The 21,426-nt window shown below is 38.5% G+C and overlaps 1 protein-coding gene across 3 annotated transcripts in view; it reads right to left on the reverse strand.

The window, feature by feature from the left end:
- Nucleotides 1-21,426, reverse strand: part of WARS2 (tryptophanyl tRNA synthetase 2, mitochondrial) — a 44,159-nt gene that overhangs the window by 19,895 nt on the left and 2,838 nt on the right. For all 3 annotated transcript variants that reach the window (XM_085572705.1, XM_021549027.4, XM_085572722.1), the window contains exon 2: nucleotides 3,425-3,682. In XM_085572705.1, coding sequence (XP_085428831.1) covers nucleotides 3,425-3,682 — 258 coding nt within the window. The remainder of the gene's footprint in view (nucleotides 1-3,424; nucleotides 3,683-21,426) is intronic.

Below are 21,426 nucleotides of genomic sequence, written 5' to 3' on the forward strand. Positions count from 1 at the left end.
GTATTCCAGAGAAGCAACACAAGCAGCAAAATACAGAAAGAGTAAGCCAAACAAACAAATAAAGAATAAAAAACCCAAGCCCTTTTCAGTAACTCTAGACCACTCATGCCCAGTGTAATCCAGAGAAAGTGAGAGAACACAACAGCATTTACATGAATGAATGAATGAATAATTCCCTTAGTGAGGCTTACCACTACAAGTATACCTCTGTAGTGCACGAATTTCGTTCTGCCTTAATGCTACAGAATCAGGGTACAGAAAAAGTCATTAGTTGTGGTGAGTTTTGGTGATTAAAACAAAAAGTTCATAAACAATAATTTTGTTGCATGATGTTCACTTAAAATAATGACCAGAAATTTCATTCAGGAGTAATTAAAGAAACATTTCTGTGATCTACAGATTTGTTAATTTTCTAGCTAGAACTCAAAATACAACAATATTTACATCGTGCTAAGCTACTGAGAATTCTCATTTAACAGTTTGATCTGCTAGTGAAAAAAACTACTCTGTCCATAATCAAATACCTAATCCAGTTCTCTATTTGTGGCTGGATTTTCACTGCTTTCCTGCTGACCTCTGGAAGTGCACACCCTGTTTCAGTATACAATCAGTTTTGGTCACTTTGCTTTACATCTCAGTCAATGTTTGTAAACACAAGTGAGACTTTTTTAGACCACCCTTGGAGACTGCTACAGTGGCTGAAAAGGAGGCCAGCTCTTTTTTTTTTTTTTTTTTGAAATCTGAGAAAATTCCAATCAAAATCAAGCAATAAACTTTCTTGATTAGCAATAGCTGTAATCCATCTTACACCTTCATTTTTAGGAACAATCATCTTGATATTATGACATTCCATAACGTACTATTTCATTATCATACTAAAACAATAATCACATTAGCAAGGTTCCTGTCTCCTTTCCTCACATCAAGAGTTACATGCAGATACTCCTTTTAATTGCTTCCAGAGAAACATCTGGTGCTGCCTATGTAAATGTAACAGATCACAGTGCATCTCTGGGTATACCTGACCACTTCATACAGCTTGTATAGCCTTGGTTTGGGGAAACCACTTCAGCTTGAACCAGTGTTGAAACAGTCTATATTCACAAACAACTGTAACAGTTCTTCTGATTGCAGTGTGACAATGAGCTTTCAAAAATATGCTAGAATCAGCCACTTCTGAGAATTATATGGATTCTTGTGTGGTAAATATTGGTAAGAATAACATTCAAGACATCAGACACAATTCAAACATTTAATCTAATGGTTTATATTTAATAAGAACAATGACCATTAGATCTGGACAGATAAGGACACAGAAAAATTAAGGTAAAAAGGCAAATTAAAGCCTATTTAACTGAGGCCAGCCTAACCATCATAAGGAAAATCAGAATTGTATTTGGTGGTAACTTTTGTTTGATAAAGCTGAACATGTTCAAGTTTAGCTAGATTAGGTTTTCATCGGTTTTTGACTGCATTGGTACTGTAGAAGCACTGCACAGAGAGCCATCATTTCATGAGTCTGACACTTTCTCTTTGGGGGTTCAAATATTCAATCTCTGCATTATTATATTTTGAAAGATACAACATACCTTCTGTGGCTGAGTGCAATTGTAAGATCCTCACTCATAATCTGCTAACTTCAAGGGAAGCCTGAGTGCTGGTTTTAGCAAGACCTTGAACAGCCCTAATTTAGCTTTTAGACCAGTAGGAACATAAGAAAAGCAACACTGGACCAGATCAAATATCCATCTCTGACAGCAACCAACGAAAAAAAAGAATGCAAGTGCAGAAAAGCATGGATACTTTCCCACCACTTCCTACAGAGGTGACTGCTCAGATATGCAACAGTCCCAAAGCAATTTTTCAGATTAATTTGTCGAGTCCCTTTCTGAATTCATATAAATTTCAGCATACACTGTATCCTGTGTCATGGGGTTTTGTAGCCCAACTGTGGAATGCAGCACTGTTATGCTTGTGTTGAATCTTCCAGGTGTTAACTTGTTTTGATATTTGTCAGTTTACATTCTTCAGTGGCTAAAACAATTTCTCCATATGATTTGCAATTTTTTAAACCTTCACTTTATTCCTCTCTAACCATAACCTGTAAAGCACTTATCCTTCATCCCAAAGAGTCCTCTCTGTGTATCTAGTAACTGGTCCTGTGTTTTAACTAATTGAATTGTTCAGTTGCTTGAAAACAATAAAAAAAAACACCTCTAGACTGGTTTTTACTGCATCATTGGCTTGTAGCTCACCTTGCGATTATTCCAGCTAATGACTTCATCATTTTGAGGCTGGCAAGTCAGAGTAGAGGAAAATTAAAACCCAAGCTGGTAACATATTTAAAATGATAAACAGATTTGAAAAAAATTGAGTGAATTTATTTAAAAGTATTTCCACTAGAAATCTGAGCTCATCTGTTTAGACTGGTTTTTTAATACAGAGGAAAAGTGAAGCAGGAAGTATATATGTCTTCATCAATTCATTATTCACCAGGGATATAGAGCTATGATTGCCACTTGCAGTTTAACAACCCCAGGAAACTCTGCCTGTAAAGAATTGTGTTGAAAGGGAGAGTACAACACCATTTCAGCTTGCACCGATAAAATTCAGATCACCTTTGCAGTTCTGTTGCAAGACACTTGTGGGTGTCTTCACAAGAGCAGAAGCTATGACACATCTGTGTCTGTGGAAATTATAGAATTTTGCCAGTTTAGAGTTAGTAACAGAAAGTTCATTGAGCAAGAAACTATGTTGTGTTCCAGGAAAATATAACATGTGATAGCTATATGCCGAGTGGGAAGGTAAGCCCAGTACCCCTTGGGGTAGTCAAGAGGAGTGCATGGTTTACATATGAATTAGCAGATCAGATGGAAAACCCTCTGCATGAAAAGGAGGTTATAGTAAACAAGGGAATGTAAGTCCCAGAGAAGATGTAACCTCCTGATGATCATGGTGGAACTGATACAAAACCTACCATGTTAATCACCTACTGTGCAGCTGGCAGAATAAGTGGCAAGAGCTGATACAAAAGCATAGAAACGTGTTTTCCTTACCTTTATGGTTCCACAGGCTGTGTTTATGCATTGATGAGTTAACCTTTTGTGACTAAAGTGACACAGAGACAAATTACTGGTCTTCTAAGAAGTCTTAGAAGTATTTTACTTATAACCTGTACAAACTCCTAGCCCTGCTTCAGAAATTTACAGTGTACTTATCCCTAAATGGGCTTCTCAGTCATGGTTGCAGCATTCAAAATTTCAAAACTGCAGCAAGGGATAAGTTTGAAATCCAACACTACTAACGTTTTCTAGGACCACCAACACAAACAAGATAAACGAGTTCAGCAATGCTACACTCATTCATTAAGATCTGTGGAAAGCCACTTAATCAGAAACAAGTCCAACACAACAGGAGCACTCACCAGTGACTGGCGGAACAGGAAACACTTCTTGGGGTCAATCCCACAGGCAAGGATGGCAGCAGTGGTGTCCAGGATGTTCTGGCGCAGGACAGCTGGCTCCTTGGGCATGGTGAGAGAGTGCATGTCCATAATGCTATAGAGCACTGAGCTGCACTTTTCCTGCAGATCCACCCAGTTCTGAATGGCTCCAAGGTAGTTACCCAGATGAGGGGTCCCAGTTGGCTGGATACCAGAGAAAATCCGATCCACAACCGTATTCTGTGACAAAGCATTGGCAAAATAAACATACTTTTTCTGCCCCCATATTCTTTTATATCTTAAAGTAATTTAAAAAGCCTCATTTATGCGTGTCTCTTCTCCCGTTCTGTCAGTGTAGTAATGTATAAATGACCACAGAACTGATAATTGCAGTAAGTTAAAATATCTTACAGCAGAGAGACTGACAACTACCATAATTTTAATGTTAGACTGCATATGCAAAAAAAAAAAACAACCAAAAAACAAACCATCTGTAAACAAGACTGGCGAAAAGCTGGTCTCAGAAACCAAGTGGTAGATTCTTTCATTTCCTTTGCACCAAAGCTGTATGTTTCTCTTTAGTTTCTATATCCACACTTCAGTATCTATATCCACTCTGAGACAGAAACTTAGGGTCACAGAGCAGAGAAATTCAAACATTTTTGTTGTAAATTCATGCAATGTCCCAGTAGATTGCCATCCTAACTCCCATGGACATTGAAGTCTTATTTTTCTAGCTGCAAAGAACATTTTGAGCAGTTCCTGAAAGAAACCTACTTCTTGACCCAAAGGTCAAAGAATAATGAAAGAGATCATCAAAGTTCTGAAACTCCCCATTTTGGAAGCAATAGAATTTCTAAAAGAGCTCTATAAAGAAATATGGCTATAGCTCAAGATCACACCTGGAACACTGTCCATGCATCAGGACCAGTAAAATGTCAACATCAGAAAAGAGTTCACAGAGAAACAGCAAAAACAAACAAAAAAAAGACTAAGAAGTTGAGGCTGTGAGCAAAGATTAAAAAGCTTGAAACTTGTATAGCTTGGCTAAGTGACAGTTACCATCTCTGAAAGTTTGTTTTCCTGCATCCCAGCCCTCCATATGACCATTTTCTCAGAGCCCGGAGCTGTCAACATATGATCAATTACCTCCCTGACCTTCCCAAAGAATTCCACCATATTCAGAAGTAGAACAGCAATGTTTTATGTGAAAATGCTTGCTACATGCCAAGTTACAAGAGCATGCAAGACCGCTCAACTTATAAATGAGGGTTCCCCCCCACCACAGCGAATACAATACGAATCCTCAGATTCTGTCCTGTGGCAGGATAATCAACTTCATTATGTCTGTGGCTGCATGATTTTTTTCCCCGCTAAATTTTATGAGCAACATCTATAACTTAGCAGGAAGAATTTATTTACTGATGTAGTCTGTTTTCTTTTCTGTGAATCTCTTACAAATGTGTGTGGGAGAAAAAAAAAGTTATACAACTATTAAACCACACAAAATGGCAATAAAAGTCAAGGCCAAGTACCATTACTTCTAACTATTAAAAAAAGGACTTCAAATTGACTTAATTAATTTTGGAACAGACTTGAGAAAAATTAATGAGAAAGTATTTCAAAGTGGAATAGGACTTCATCACTTTTAAGCATGATCTATAACTCAGAAAAGCCTAGACTATTTCTTTGTAAATTTGCTGAAAAATTATCTTTTCTTCTAAAGTAAGCTTGTTTTTCAGATCAAGACAATTTTCTTACCCAATATTAAGTGTTTGTGCTGACAGACAAGAGCAGCTTTGGGTTAGCTGCCATGCTAATTTCTCCTGCTCATATAAATGCCTACACATTTAAGTCTTGATGGCAACCCTTTCACCCCATCCCAGATGTCTTCTAGACTTCTAGTATATTCTTGAGTCAGTTTCTAAGTGCTCTTGGAGAACCTCCAGCACAGGAGCTTCAAGGTAGTCACTTGAAGCAACAAATAGCACACCACTTCTTCCAACAGCAATTCCAGCCTCCAGTCCTTGTGTTGCAGTCCTTGACCACCCATGTGCCTCTTTTCTTCATTACACAAAAATGGAATTATGATACTCAATCTCTCACTTGGCATTTGATCCCTTGTCTTCCTATGAACTTCCATCAGAGCATTTCTCACCCCTCACAGAATCCACTCACCTCCCACTAAGCTACTGCCTGGTCCAGGACTGCAGCCAGCCTCCTGTTAACATTGAGAAGGGCCAGGTGCTCTCTTGCAGGAGGCATTCAACATTCCAATGTGTATAAATGAGATGAAGTCTTAGTGAAACTTGGGATTCACTTGACTTCAGAGGTGTACTTCTATTTACTACAGGTCTAGAGCAGCTGCTAGGCAATGCAACAACTACTTCACAAGCATAACATTTGTTTTTTGCTTCCTATATTTCTTAACTAACTCAATAAGAAGTCAGGGAGGAAATAGTTGACCTACTGGGATCCCAGAACAGCTGGTTGTTCGTCAGAGCACATAACCTTTTTTCATGTCCGCATCTCTGCTCACTGAGTTCAAATCCTGATGCTCATTCCCACAATTACTTCTCCCCACAGTACTGGTTGCTTACTGTTGCCCATTTACATGCCTGTTTAACAACATCTCTTCTTCACAGACCATAATTCTTACAGCCCTACTCTCCATTTTCTTATCAGACAATTTCATTCCTCCAGTATTCTTTTCTTCCTCCACTTGTACTTTACACCCCTTGCTTCCCCAGAGAGCTCTTACATACAGCTCTTTATATACAGCTCTTACTGTAAGAAGGCACAGAGAATGCCATGTTAAGATTATTACTATTATTACTAATTAAGGTATTACTGTCTTGACTCCAGTCACTTCATAAAAAATATGTTTTTTACCTGCATGGTTATAGAAGTTAAGAAATGTTATCATGCACCAGAAATCCACTGTGGACCCACATCAATTAAAGTATCTTAGGATGACCAAATTAAAGCATAGTGCAGAAACTTGCATATCTTCCAACTTCAGCCTAGTAAAAGAGAGCATCACCTGACATGTCTCCATGTTACTGCTTCTTTTCCCTGGGACTTGAAGCTGGTGCTACTTCAGTGCAGGAGCAGCTCTGCACTGTGGTAACTGTGTGTTATATACCAGGCACAGGAATTTCTGTGCAGTCAGCACAGATCAGTTCATGTGCCAACACCTTGACCCAAAAGGTGCTGACACCCTGAGCCTGTGGAGAACAGCTCTGTCTAGAAACTTGGTTGGTCCCCAAGTCAGACAGACTCAGTTCCTTTGCAGATGGAGTCCTTGCTTCGAATATTTCTGCTAACATGTTCATTATCTGCCTTTTCAACTTCTCGGATCACTGTCCAGTTTGTAGATGTTATTATAAAAATATTGGATATATTGGCAAAATTGTGTTCCTTAATGTGAGTATAATACACTCAATATATAAAAATGCAATAGTGATATTTAAAGAGGCAGTCTGAGAATGTTTTTCACCAAGAAAATACAAGACATCAGTGTCTCAGCATAAACTGTGTGTTCAAATACTGTACTAACTCCAAATATTCAAAGGCTAACAATAAGCTAATGAAAGGTAGGTTTGTTGTAATACTATGTAAGTTAGCATCTGGTAACACACTACATGTTGAAAAGAAAACACACAATGTACAATGTTAAATGGACACAGTTTCATATAAAGAAAGAATGAAGTTCTCTATACATTAAAGAGAATACCTGTGAAGGCAAGCATAACATCTTTAATGGTGCTTTGTATGTTCAAATGGTAAACATATACTTACAAAAGGTTTGTTCAGTATAAGGGCAATAAATAGCAAGTGAAACATTAGAAACAAACAGTAGCAGTATTATATTCAGCCTAAGCTCAGCAATTACTTAACCTGAAGTAGAGAATTCACAGAAATAAGTAAATCCAATAATGAAAACTGAGCTAGGCTGAACCTGAGTAAAGCATTAGCAAATCCATTACAAAGAACAAACCCACACTGGCTCCCAGCTGAGGAACCAGTTGACTAGAAGTCTTTCATCTTTAACTCCTTTGATTCCATTTAACAACATAAAGCACGAGAAGTTACAGCAAACAGGGTGGCATGAAATATTCCATTGTGTTAGCAGAAGTCTATATTAAAAAAAGCCCACACAAAACACCCTCAAATGAATCTTGGATTTCTTGCACTAAAAATATACAAAGAACATTGCTCCTTTGGAGAGAGTTTATGTTCCCTGTTTGTTCACTCCGTGAGAAGCAGCGGGCAGCATAGCAGCATGGCAGGGGACTTCTGCCTGGTACCATGAAATCATGGGGCTGGAATGCACTTCAATGGAGCTGTTAGGTCAGGGGATGGGAGCTGTGTGTTCCAAAGTACTGGAGCTGGAAAAGGATAAAAACAAAAGGAGTGAAGACTTCCCAATGGAGCAGAGTGAAAGCCACAAGACATGCAGCTCCAGCCCACAGGCACTCACTCATTCAGACATCTGTAGTAAGCACAGTGTGAGCCTGCTGTTCATATGTTTAACTCTGTGTGGTGTGTGCACCTACGCCAGTAGTTCTGCATGTCAGTCCTCATGCCTGCTAGGAGTGCTGCATCTGACAGATGACTTAGCACCTACTATTTGTTTTCTCTCTAAAAGACCTCTGCAGGGCAATTCTAAACACCACAGTGTATTTCTCAGCTGCATCACCGAATGAAGTTTGGCCCCAAACCCATTAAGATTCAGGTGTTCTCTCACCTAACCTCCCTTTTGTCATGAGATCAACTGCTACTCCTTATACTGAAAAAATATCAACATCCAAATGCTCTCAAATAATCAGGAATAAGCATTACATCCTTATCCCAGAGTAGGATGGCTAAAATCTGGTCCTGCCATCCTGTAGCATGGCCATATCCATTTTCAATGTAAAACAGGAAAGATGACAGCTTCCAAAAATCCAATTCTGCTCTCTGAGACCAAAGCAGAACTTTTCTCTGTATGGAAGGTGAGCTACAACTGTCAAGGACTCAATTCAGCAGTCAAAACCACAATAATTCCCTATCATGAGACAGATGTGCCAGAACTGGAAGACACACCAAAGCTGATTCAAGGAAAAGTCCATGCAGATCCAAGCATCCCATGTTACATTAAATTCTTGGTATCCTAGTTATACATTTCATGTTTAGCTTTACGAATTCTGTCACTGCTGAACACAAGAATTTATTTATGTGTTGGATACACATATTTGCCTGGTACAGTCAAGAAAAAACTGCATCTCAAATATGTAGTAAAATCAGTCGTAAAACAGTTCCCCCTTCACAAAGAGTTACAGAAATAAAATCAAGTGAAAGCATTCACAAAATTTAGGTTTTCAGAATCTCTCTTCTTTACAACTCCACATAAATATTGCTATCACATGCTTGAAATGACAGCAGACAAGCTACTATTATAGGGTAACCTTATGCCTATGCTTTAGTGTCTTTTGGATTTTAAAACCAGAAAAATGTAGCACCCATTCAAGGACGTAGGAGAAAGCTGCCAGTAAACAAACAATTCTCAGGATTGTTTTCTCCTTTTATTTTGGCATAGGCATGTTATAAAATTACATAAAAGCATACATAAAAATGTGGCTGGTTGGAGTCCAGTTAAGATCTATTGTTTAACAAACAAACCATTAAATGATCACATCAATCCTGCCCTGAAAGTACAGAGGCGGTGCCTGTCAGCTTCTCAATCTACTCAGTCATAGGGGAGACAGACACATCTCCAAAGTCAAACTCAAAGGAGGCTTTGCTAATTATATCCTTGGAGTGACTGAAGGTAAGGACAAAGCTTTGGACTAACTAGTTTCATTGGACTTTGTTAATGACTTTATCCCAGCAGCCTAACAGATAAGAGATAGGCTTATGCCTCCATCTATAATATATCTTATAAATATTTTAATTTCTAAATAATAAAAAGACTGACTCACAAACTCACACTGGGCTGAAACAAAAGCAAGAGATTTTAGACCCAAACCCCATAATGTTACAGAAAATTATGACAGTATTACAAAAGCAGCTGCGACAGAAATCACCCCCCAAGCCACAGCGATGGTTACCATTCACATGCTATAGCATTTAGCTGCTCTGCTTTATTTGAACAGCCATTTACTCGGGGCAGAACAGGTGAAGAGCCAAGTGAGATCCACAGCATCAGAGCTAATTCTAAACACAGGTGGTGGGCACGACAGAGAGAGCAGGAAGTCGACAGGAGAATCGCTGCTGACATGTAGGACAGGGAAGATTGATGGCTTCCCTCTCTAGTTTTCCCCACTGTGTAGGCATGCAGGGGGTGGGGGAAAGGGATGGAGAAGCTGCTGTGCTGGCGACATAACACACCACAAGGCTCCACAGCACCAGCGCTGATTAATGACACTGGAACGACTCAGGAAACAGCAAAGGATCATTCACAGACTTTGCTCTTCTTGTTATAATTTTATTCATGGGGATTCATTTTGCCCCAGCTGTCCCAAGCTGAAGCGAGTTCAAATTTGCCAGACAAAAAGAAAATGTGTAAGTCAAAGGGAAGAAAGAGCAGCATAAGCAAACACAGACATGCATGCAACACAGAAACTGGAAAATTTGGAATTTCTAACAAGAAGATCCTCTCAACAGGGATCAAAAAGGAAAGAAAAATAAAACCAAAACAACACAAGCAAAACCTTGCTCCAACCTCAGAGACAAAAGAAATTCTTTGGCTGACAAAAGTTACCAACTACTGCATCTTTTGCATCTGTCTACAATTTATTTATTTCCCTTATTAATACTTTGCAACTTCAAAGCTCTGGTTGCTAAAAGAATATGTTCATCTGCTAACACTGGCTTAGCAAAACCTGTCTTGAGACAGTTATTAAGCAGCAAAATGAAGGGAAGCCAGACAAGTCAGATTTTAGTAGCTAAACCATAAATTTTAAAGCCTAATTGGGACAATTTAAGTATTAATGTTGTTACAGAAAGAAAAAAAAAATGAAGGAAAAGGGAAACTTAGGAGCAGTGTATGTATTACATACTTTGTTTCCTTTATAGTTTTTAGTGCAATTACTTCTCTGCAAACTTGCTGTAGAAACCTTTAAACATGTTTATTTTGATCTGATAATTCAATGTACGTCAAATTCATCTGGTACAAATGCTACTTCAACATGCTTAATTCTTAAAATGAGAGACTAAAGATCTAACATTAAATTAGAAATAAACATATTTATACCAGAGCAAGTTTTCAGATAAATAGCTTCTGAGTAAAGATTAACCCATTGCCCAGAAGCAGAAGTAAATTAAGATTTAAACAGAACTGCTTAGTATCTCTTTCTTGAATGTCAAATGCACTCAAACTTCAGTAGGACTTTAATATTTATATTTCAAATGAAAGACACATTTGAAGGGGGAATATTAACAGCACATACTAACTCCACCCAATAAATTTAACTCTGCCCTCTAGGGCTAGCACAAGAACTCAGTGAAGCCGCGGCTGGGTTAGGCTGCCCTCTCACGCTGCCTTGGTACAGATGACTCAGCACATGGCTCCTTTCATGTGGCTGCCTGCATCCCACAAGTGGATTCTCTCATTTGCTTTATGAGCCCCACGTGCCACGCGGGGTGCTAATGACAGCTGCACTGACAGAGCCCAGCGCTATCTCCAGCAGGCTGCCGCAGCTCTGCCGCCACACACCACAAGGTTCCTCTGGACCTCAGGCAGCCACAGACCCTCCTCTCCCGTGTGGAGTGGAACAGGGGATACAACCTCTGCTTAGGCACCTGGAGGCTGCCAGCAGCCTCCTGGCTCAGAAGAGCTGGCCCCAGTTCTCCGCAGAGGCTTGGGACAAGAGCCTGTGCTAACATTTGTGCAGAGCTGGTGAAGGAACCAAGCACCGGGTCTGCATGCAGCCAGCAGTGGTCACCAATCTTACCCTAAACCACAATCCCTTCCTTAGCAAGGACACAGCCTGGTGGTTTTTATTTTTCATGCTGTGCTCCTTAACAGTTCTCCACATCAACTTGAAGGACAGCATGTTAGAGCTCCTCTTCAAAGCTGAGCCATAACCCAGCTACAGAGCAGGTCCTATGCACACTGAAACATGCACTACTTCTGCACCTCCTGTGTTTCAAACGTGTGCACAGAACTGCAATTAATGGCCTTAGATGCTGCCTTATGCAACCTTAAACCTGATTCATGATTCTCAAACCATTTACTTGCCTTTTTAAAGCTGGGGCAGTTTTAGTTTCTCCAGTCAATCTATCTAACCATAATCATTAACTGCAGATCTTATCACTCCATTTCACCCAGGGTAGGTGAAAGGCTAAAGGAATTTATAACAATATATTTTTGACAAATTTTTATAACTGTATTTTTTGACAATTACCACATAAGGAAGGTAATTAGTGCCTCACTGATAGGAAGCTGCAGCAGGAGCTAAGCCTGAACTATCAGCAGGAACATTCTGGCCAGGCAGGCAGGGCAGGAAGGTAAGGTCGTATTGGCACATGCTGCTTCCAAAACCATCAGATAATGCACTCAATGCTCAAAAGCTGAGAATTTGACAATTCCAGTAAGTACTGCAGGCATTGCTTGGAAGAAGTGGCACCAGGGAAAAGAAGAGGGAGAACCTTTGCTACACTGTGAAGAACACCCTTGAGATACAAATCCATATAAAAAGTAGTTTACTGTTCACTGAACAATGCAGTTGAACCAGCAACAACTGAAGTTTTCAGGCACATGTGCCTTCCTGAAAAAAGTTCCACAAAGCACCCATCAGGTCTGGCTTCTTTCTGAACCATATGCAGCCCCACAAAGCATGGAAGCACCAGGCCAGGGAACTCAGAGGGCCTTGTGTTCTGTGACCTCATGGAGTTACTCTGTATCAGTCAGCTCAACTTCAGTTCCTGGAAAGATACAGGAACAAATAATGAACTTTGAAGAAAATACAAAAATAACAGAAGACAGCAGTATTTCTCAAGAACTAGTGCCTCTCAAAAACATTGATAGCCTTCCATAGCACAAGAGATGCTAGAATGGAAATGAAATACTAAAGATTATATTCTACTTTTCATTAAATTCCAATACCATCTCAGCTTCCAACAAGCTAGAGAAATAGCACCTCGAATACAATATTATATGCTGGGGGTGAAACTGGAGAGAAAAAAAAAATCCTGAAAACAGCACTTATTGATGACTTACAGTGGTTGGGGAAGGATATATCAAATATAGTTTTTAAGGGTTTTGTGCTGGGTCCAGTATTATTTGATATTTTCATATCTCAAAATAACAAAATCTAGATGATGAAATGGAGTATTCATTAAATCTGCAGACAAAACAAGTTAGAAGAATGATAAGGGCTCAAAATAATCTTGACAAAACAAAGAAATGGTCTGAAAAAACAGTATGCTATTTACCAGGCAAAAGTACACAGATTTGTATAGAAAAATCTACTCAATCACAAAAACACAGGAAGGAGGCACATGCAACACAGGCCAACAACTACAGAACAGGGTCTTGAGTTTGTAATATTTTAAAAGATGAGCATGAATCAATATCATGGAGCTGCAAAACCACCACATTTATAAACTACACCCAAAATTGCACAGGAATATATGAATAGGATGAAAATCCAGGAGACAGAAACAATTTGCTCATTTTACTCAGGATGAGGATGAACTCAAGCCACAGGTCCTGCATTTCAAAAGAGTGGTAGGAAGAGGCCATAGAAGTTTAACCAAGTCCAATTAGTGACCTGAATAAAAAAGACTAGAGGACAGTCCAAAGTGTTTTTAGTCCAGTGGAAGGAAGACTATGAAAGTAAAAGGTGTTAAACAATGAGTTTAAGATGAAATAAGAAAGATTCAGACCAGATGTAAAGAAAAGTTTCCTAGAGTAAGAAAAAGAAAGCATTTCAGAAAAGTGCTTAGAGAGGTTTTTATTAAAAAAAAATAGAAAAAAAGGAAAAAGGTCATATGTTGATAAAGATGTAAGGGCACTTTATTTTGGGCCATGTGAAACACCAGAGCACCCCAAACAGGGTCTGTTCTAGTCCTCTGAGCCCATAACATTACATATGCGTGATTTAAGTCAAAGTCAGATGACCAAAGAGGATGGAAAAGGAATCAGAATTTTATTTAGATAGATTAGATCTCATGGCATTTCAAGTTCTAACTGCATTCATCAAAAGTGCAAGAACTGAGGCCTTTTCACTGATAGCAGCTGAACACTGACAAGCTTTGAAAAACCATTCTGTATTCTTGAAAGATGGGAAGTACAAGTTAACATTTAACACCCGTAAACTGGTACATGCCCACATTTAGAAGTGTACATTGCTCAACAGAATAAATGTAATAGCAACAAGTGAACAACTCACATTTATTTTGCTACAAGAAATACATGGAACTGTCAAAATGCAGTGAAAAGTCTTTATTTCTAAATTATATAACATATTAATATAGATATACTAAAGGTTGCTGTAATTTTAATATATTACACTATTCTAAGTACCAAAACCTTAACAATCTTGAAGTAAAACAAGACAGAAGGCTAAAGAATACCCCCACAACTAAATACTTCCCTCACAAAGAAATTAGAGAAGTTTTATGTTTTTGATCGCAGTGGTATCCAAATATCTTAAAACCATCTGATTGCTCTTGCTCTTTCTCTGACCTCTAGCTGGAAGAGATTTTATTGTATTTTTTTAATATATTTTCTTCAAGTGAGGAGTCAGCTTGCTACTAAGATTACCCTATGGGATATAAACAAAGAATATCAACTTACATCTAGAAGGATATTTTTTTAAAAATACTTTTTGTTTGGAATGACTATGTTTCTTCAGAATATTGTCCTAGAAACTCAAAGAGTAGTTCATTTCCTCTCCATTATTTTATTTGGCAATTTCCTGTAGCACAAAAAAGTTGGCTTTGTTTCACATGGGGCCAAAATTAACACAGCTGTTCAAAAACTTTCACCTTGTGGTCACAGCATGAAATTCATCTCAGGTGAACAGAAAAGTTTTAAAACCACCTGGTGGATGTTGAGAGGCTTTAGAATGTGGAAATCCCAGGAAATTTCGTAATGATGCACAATGAAAGTGCTATGGCTGGTCCTCCTTGTCTATGCTGGAGAGACTTCCATAAATTTAAGTATTTTAGACATAATAATCACACTTGCATAAGAGACTTCTGGAGAATTAAAAAAACTACAGACTACATTAAAACTGTTGTTATCAGCACAGGCTGGTCCTGAAATCACCAGGCTGGTCTATTTCCACAAAAAGGACAAACAACAGATGAGCAATAGATGAGAGGGACAAACACAAGTGTTCATTTGTGCTCTGGTCAAGAGAATGTAGCCAAGTGAGATAAGAATGGTGACAGCAAGTTGTGAGTTGCTTATTAGACAGCTTGAGCCCAGAAGCATCAAATGAAAAGTTGCCTAGTTTGTGTGTGACACTCACTGCTTTACTTGTCTTAAAGAGGAGATGAAATAGTCCTTGCTAACTTACCTGTATGATTGAAACTGGCCCACAGAAAGCCAGGCAAATCACCAACTCCCAGTTTGGATGTACCCTGTGGAGTATATCAGTGCAAAAAAAGCCAAGTGTTTTTAATATTAGTACTCCATAAATGTACAATACTCCATTTTCTTTAGGTACTGGCAAGTATTCTGAATACTGGAGACTTACAATGTTGAATGGTCAACATGAAAACGTCCCTTTGGAGGGAGTGACAGCACCTCTGGCTGTTGTGACCTTCTTGATGAGCAAGAGTCAGAGTGCTGACATGGCTTTAACCCTGCAAAGATCCAAAATGTAGATATCGTAAAAAAAAAAAAGTACCCAACAAAACACTCTAGAACTGCATGAAGAGCAGAATGTGAACTTGACTGCAGAAATTACATGGGCTAATTTGTTGCCAGCAGAGATGCAAAATGAGATTCGGTCAGGAATTCAGAGGGCTGGACCCCTCATTCCCTTTACATAAGCAACAAAGAGGCTTTGAAATGTTTGAAACTGTTTTGTTCTTCCATGCAAACGGAAAGCACCCTATGGATGCCTATTAAGTAAAGTCTTTCCACATCTTGGCAAGTATGTGATTTCAAGAAAAATATTTGCAAATGGATAACCCAATTCAAGAAAAAGTCAAAGACCACCTTTGACAAAAACTTTGATGTAGCTATAAAAAGATTATATTTAGGAAGGGTAGCATAATGTGGTTCTGTTAAAACTTTGTACCTCCCCATATTTATTTGCTGTTTTTCTTGTAAAAAGCAATGCTGGTAAGCAGAGAAGTGAATGCCCATGAAACATAAGATTAAGGCAGAATCCATGAAAAGAACATCTCCTGACTGTTGGATACAGACAAAACAAGCCATTTAGCAATCTCACTGCCAAAGGACAGGGATATTGGAGCATTCACAAGTGTGAAAACAAATGACAACAACAGCTGTTATGTGGATGTCAGGTGAGATCATCAGGAAGCCTGGAATCTTTTATTAACATGGAAACGCTACTATATCTTTCCCAAGGTACAGCTATCACACACAGATTTCAAAGTCAAAACTCTGCACCTGGCAAAAGGAAAAGATGATGGTGAGACTAGGAAGTTGTGAAGACATTTGCAATTCATTCTTTTTTAATGCTGTCCGAAAACCTTCAAATGAGATTAACAGGTCAGCCAGGCTCTGAAGACAACACTATGCAGACCAATATACAGTAACTAATTGTCACTGAGCATATGTGATCAGAAACAACGATGGGATTCAGAACAATGCAGGTCCCATCTGTCAGAATGGAGAATGTATGCAATTTCATCTCCTTTCAGCTTCTGAATACTTCTGGGAATTGTAAGATTCTTACAGAAACTCTGAGCTTCAAAAATGGAAATACAGCACTATCCAACTATAGGATCTTTCTGCACAGGAATGTAAATATTGGCAACCACCTACATAAGTGAATGAGATGGCCTTACCACACTTTGAAATACCAATAAGAAGCATTTAATTCACCTTCTAATCTGTACTGTAAAGCTCTAAACTGCTTATCCATAAATAATACAGGTAGTCTAAACAAAAAGAAATTCCTAGTCTGAACAGTTTATGAAAGTGTAATCTAAATACAAATGAAGCATAGAAGGGTTTTATCTGCCTGTTACAAAGACAACATCCTTGCAGTAGTTTATAACATGAACTACGTGCAACACCATGAAAACTGAGGAAACCCCTAATTTTAAACAACACTTATTCTTCATTCAGTTATTGTGCAGACATCACTGAAGCAACTGGGTCACTTTCACTCTAATGCTTTGGCCAGCTCCAAGGAGCAGAGACATGCCCTAGCATAATTCAAAGAACTTGAAGCTAAAAGTAAAAGTGGGTATTACATTTCTGGTAGCAATTTCAGCATTTCAGCAGAAGAATGAGGGATATGAAAAAGTAAGTATATATTTCATTGTCTATTTTTGTGTGTATACATATATACATATATGTATCTATTTCCTCTCCCACACAGAAAGAACACTCTCAAGGTGGATATTTATCTCAGGAGGCAAAAATATATTTAATCTTGTCCAGTGGATATATAGATTTGCTTGATACAGCAGAAAATTATAAAATCTGCTACATGATTGGTCTGAGCTGGGGATTGCAAGAATGAGACTGTTAGTCAAGGGCTCAAATAATCAAAGCGAAAACAATTTCAATTCACTGATTACAAACACAAGCAAAACTCAAAAAATATATTATCTAAGGTGATTTAACTGACTTGGGGTTTTTCTTCACTTCAGCTTCTGGATCCTGCTGCAATTTGAGTCAATTCCACAAAATGTTTGTTCATCTAACCCTACAGTCGCAGCACAAACCACAACTTGTGTCATGGAAAAAGTAATTGTTAAGTGTCTAGAATAGCACTTGCTGTATTAGTAAATGGAAATTCTATCTGCCAATGAGCCAGTATTAAAATGGGACCCCAGTCTGCTCTCTAGAGACAGAGGTGATCTGCTGCAGACGGACCCACAATGCCTGTTCAGCATGTGCGCTGGAGAAATTCACACCAAACTTCAACATCCACGATGGCCAGAATAGCATCTTTCATTAAACTCACTGTACAAAAACATGTTATAAAATCAGAAGTCTCTCAAGAGAAAAAACAGGCTCAGTCAAGACACTGAAAGCAAGGGCCAGAAGGAGAAAGAATGAAGGGACTGTACCCAAGCCCCGACAAGATGCCAGAATAAAGGGCTGTTTCCTGCTAAAGCAATCTATAATTGCCAGATTTTATTGTTAGAACTCCATTATGAAATGAATAGGACCCATTCACGCCTCAAAGATCCTTCATTTCTGTTTATGATGGGGCTCACTCTGTGCAGCTACAACAGTGGTCAAAATCCACCAGAAACAAGGCACTAAGTGAGGCAGATTACAAGAAGTCTCTCTACAACTGTAAGTCTAATAAATCTGTGTGGAAACCTGACATCTCTCAAATCCAGTGAAAATCCAATAAATGTATATTTTCACTGTATACTAACTTGCCTTCCACTCTGAAAATGATAGAAAAGCTAATGATTTCATTCTTGCAAAAAGACCTATTCCACTGCTTTATCTAAAAGATAAGCCAGTCTCTCTAGAGGATTAATTATACTTATATTATTTAGCTATTATTTACCTATTTATTTATTTAGCTATTTGATGATTAAAATAAAAATAAATTATTAGGAAAAGCTTCTATTCCAACCTGAATAGAAGACACCAGAGGTTTAATCCAAAGGCTGGAATATGTTGCTAAATCTAGTTGATTTCATAAGGATCTGGGTAACTAAATAACTTTCAGTATCTCTGCCCAATAACAATAGTAAAAAATGTTAAAATTGAGGAAAATAGGAAATTAAAAGGCACCAATTTCGACATGTGAATCCACATAGAAGCTACCATAAATGGAAAGAATTTCTCTAATCACTTAGATTTTTCCTAAAGGTCCTGTATATTACAATATATTTAACCACCCCATACTGGACACCAGGAAACATTGGGGGCTTTGCTGTCTAACAGGTATTTGCATTTCCAGCCTTTTTTCCTCAGTCAAAAGCATTTTGCTACTTCCAACCTTCATGCTCTCTAGAAGAAAGAGATGCAACACAGGGGACTGTCACAATCATAAATCCAGAGCAAGCACTTAAAAATCTGCCTGTTCATCCATCAATTTCAATGCACAAGTGCCTGGACAGGCATTCTGAAGTTGACCTGCTGCAGTAACCTGTGTATGTGTGCAGCTTGTTACATGCACCTGGGGACCCATTTCATTAATGGTTAACAAAGTGACCCCTATATGACAGCAACAAATTCAAGATGGGAACATGGATGCTTTTAAATCGTTTGCATTTCATTCACAACACATCTGAATGATTCTGAGAACTGAGCTCTCTCTCCCACTGTAGTTTTCACTACAATCTTTGAAATCCTTGAGGATTAGGGTATGGCAATTTCAGTTACTTCCTTTCTCTGGAGCCCCATATGGTAACTATAGCTAAAAATTTTGAAGATTTTATTTGCAATCTGGGAAAAAGCAATTTAATGGTCTTCTCCAAAACAACCATTCAATTTTTACCTCCCTTTTTCACAGCTATCTTTGTTAAAAAATATGAAACATGACCAGTCATTAACATGACTAGCACAGTAACAATAGAGTGATTAGGTGGCCTGAATAAAGAAGGAACAATACTTCCTCAAAATGTTCATCAAATTTCACCAGACCCAAACAACCTCAAGATCTCCTCTTAAAGTACTGATAATACTGGCCAGAATCACCGAGGTTCACAAAGGCCCAGAAAAGTATCAGAAGACCAAAAAAGGAAAAATGGCATTCCCATCTTCAAAAATACAGGAAAAGAGGAGCAGTCTGCGAGGTAGTCTGCTTAGCATCAATACTCAGTGAACAAAACCCATCTTTTGCAATTCCCTAGAAGATAACTAGAGGAAAACAACAGCAAATGTGGATTTGTTAAGAGCAAAGCATGCCAGAATAGTCTAACTGGCCTCGAGACTCATTAGGCTGCCACAGCAGGGGAAGATGCAGTAAATGCCTCTTGATTTCAGCACCACTTTTGGTCACAAACTGTAAAGTAAACCAGAGAAACTACATTCAGGGATCTATACTGTGGTATTTTTTTAAACATATTGACTCAGGTAAAGAAACAGATACATTCCTAAGTGAGCTGCTAAGATTACCACTGTATTGGCTTCCTTGGACTTGAAGATCCTGTACCTGCAGTGGTCCTGACTAAATACTCACCAGAGATATTTTCTGTGCAACACTCACCACAAGGTAGAAACAACATCCTTGGCACAGTGGGACTCAAACAAATTTTCTCTTTGTATGACTTGAACAGCATGCACTAGAGTCAGTGTCCTGAGTGTCATTACAGCAAATCCAACTTGGAGTGCCAGAAAAAAAAAAAAAATTAAATTCTAGCACCAATGAGGAAAGGATTTTGTGTTAAAAAACATCAACCCTTGCAGCTGGAAGATGCAGTTCTGTACTGCATAAAGCTAACAGAGAATCCACTTTCTGATGCATCACTCCTGTGAAAGTTGACAAGAGATGAAGGTGGTAGGACATCAAAACGTACAGCTCAGCAACAATAATTACAGCCACTATAATAGATCATGAGTGGAGACCAGGCAAGGCTTTCCTACCAAAGGGGAAGACTAGGGTAGGAGAATAGGCAGCAAAAAGTTCTTTAAAAGATATTCTCAGGAACAAAAGCAATACAGATATTATAGTAGCCTTATAGTAACTGTAATAGTGATAGCTACTTTGATAGTTACTTACAAAAGAAAAATGATGCCAAAGACTTCTGATTTCTTGAAGGCAAATAACACCTAAATGTGTTCTTCCAGATGAATGTCTTGAAAACCATCTAGTGATGCATGAGACCATTAAAAGCAAGACATTGCCATTCTTCTACCTCCCCTTTACAGCCAGGACTAAACCTAATCCATGTTTTATCAGGACACACAACAACTGGCTGACTCACTTTAGATTAAATTTTCCTACTGACAGGTTATGCCATAGTTGGATTTCTCATGATTTTATCAGTAATTCCCTAGAGTACCTGCAGTTGCTATTTTTAAGAGTGTCTCATCAAAGAAACAGACTTGATGAAACAACTTCCTATAGCCCTGGCGTACAGAGGACTGAGGAACAGTAAATTAGGGAATTTGAAAATAAGCTCTTAAAAGTCAAGATACCCCAAACATAATGAATCTCTCCAACAAAACATTACTTTCTTCATAACCACATTTATTATGCCTACAAAGTTGTGTGCTAGAAATAACGTACAACAAAACGTACAGAGAAACTTTTCCACAGCATAGCAAATCCAGCACAGTGATGAACTGTGCATCACAGTGAAACAAAGCTGAAACCACATAAATTTTGTCTTCTGGTGAATATGACTGCATTACTGAACACTTAAACATCAAAACTATAAGAGTGCCAGTAGATACACTGCTCAAGCTTGAAGGAAAACATTTTTCCAGCTTGAAATTTGAGTATTCCTTATCAGCAGGCAGCAAATAGGTGATCTGTTCCAAACTGTCTACCGTAGTAGCTGAACCTCTCCTGAGTCTAGTGTGGCAACAGAACAGCACAAATAAGGAAGATATTTTTCCCCCTCAATTCTTTTGGAGATGCAGTGCGAGTACCACTTAAATTCCAGTGCAATTCTTTCCATATAGACACAGGAGGGCACTTAAAGTGAGAGAGAAAAGTGATAAAATCCCACAACACACCAGACTCACAAATTTAAAATCAGAGGAACAACTGAAATTACTGTTGTTACTTGAGGGTGGGCGATCTGAAACTACAAAAAATTGGTCAGAGCATGGTGCTCTAACAACACCAGGGTTGTGGGTTCAACCCCCATGTGGGGTTTAACTTAAGAGTTGAACTGGATGATTCTTGTGGGTTCCTTCCAACTCA

The sequence above is a fragment of the Lonchura striata genome, chromosome 1, assembly GCF_050655825.1.
Source record: "Lonchura striata isolate lonStrDom1 chromosome 1, ASM5065582v1, whole genome shotgun sequence".
Taxonomy (NCBI): Eukaryota; Metazoa; Chordata; class Aves; order Passeriformes; family Estrildidae; genus Lonchura; species Lonchura striata.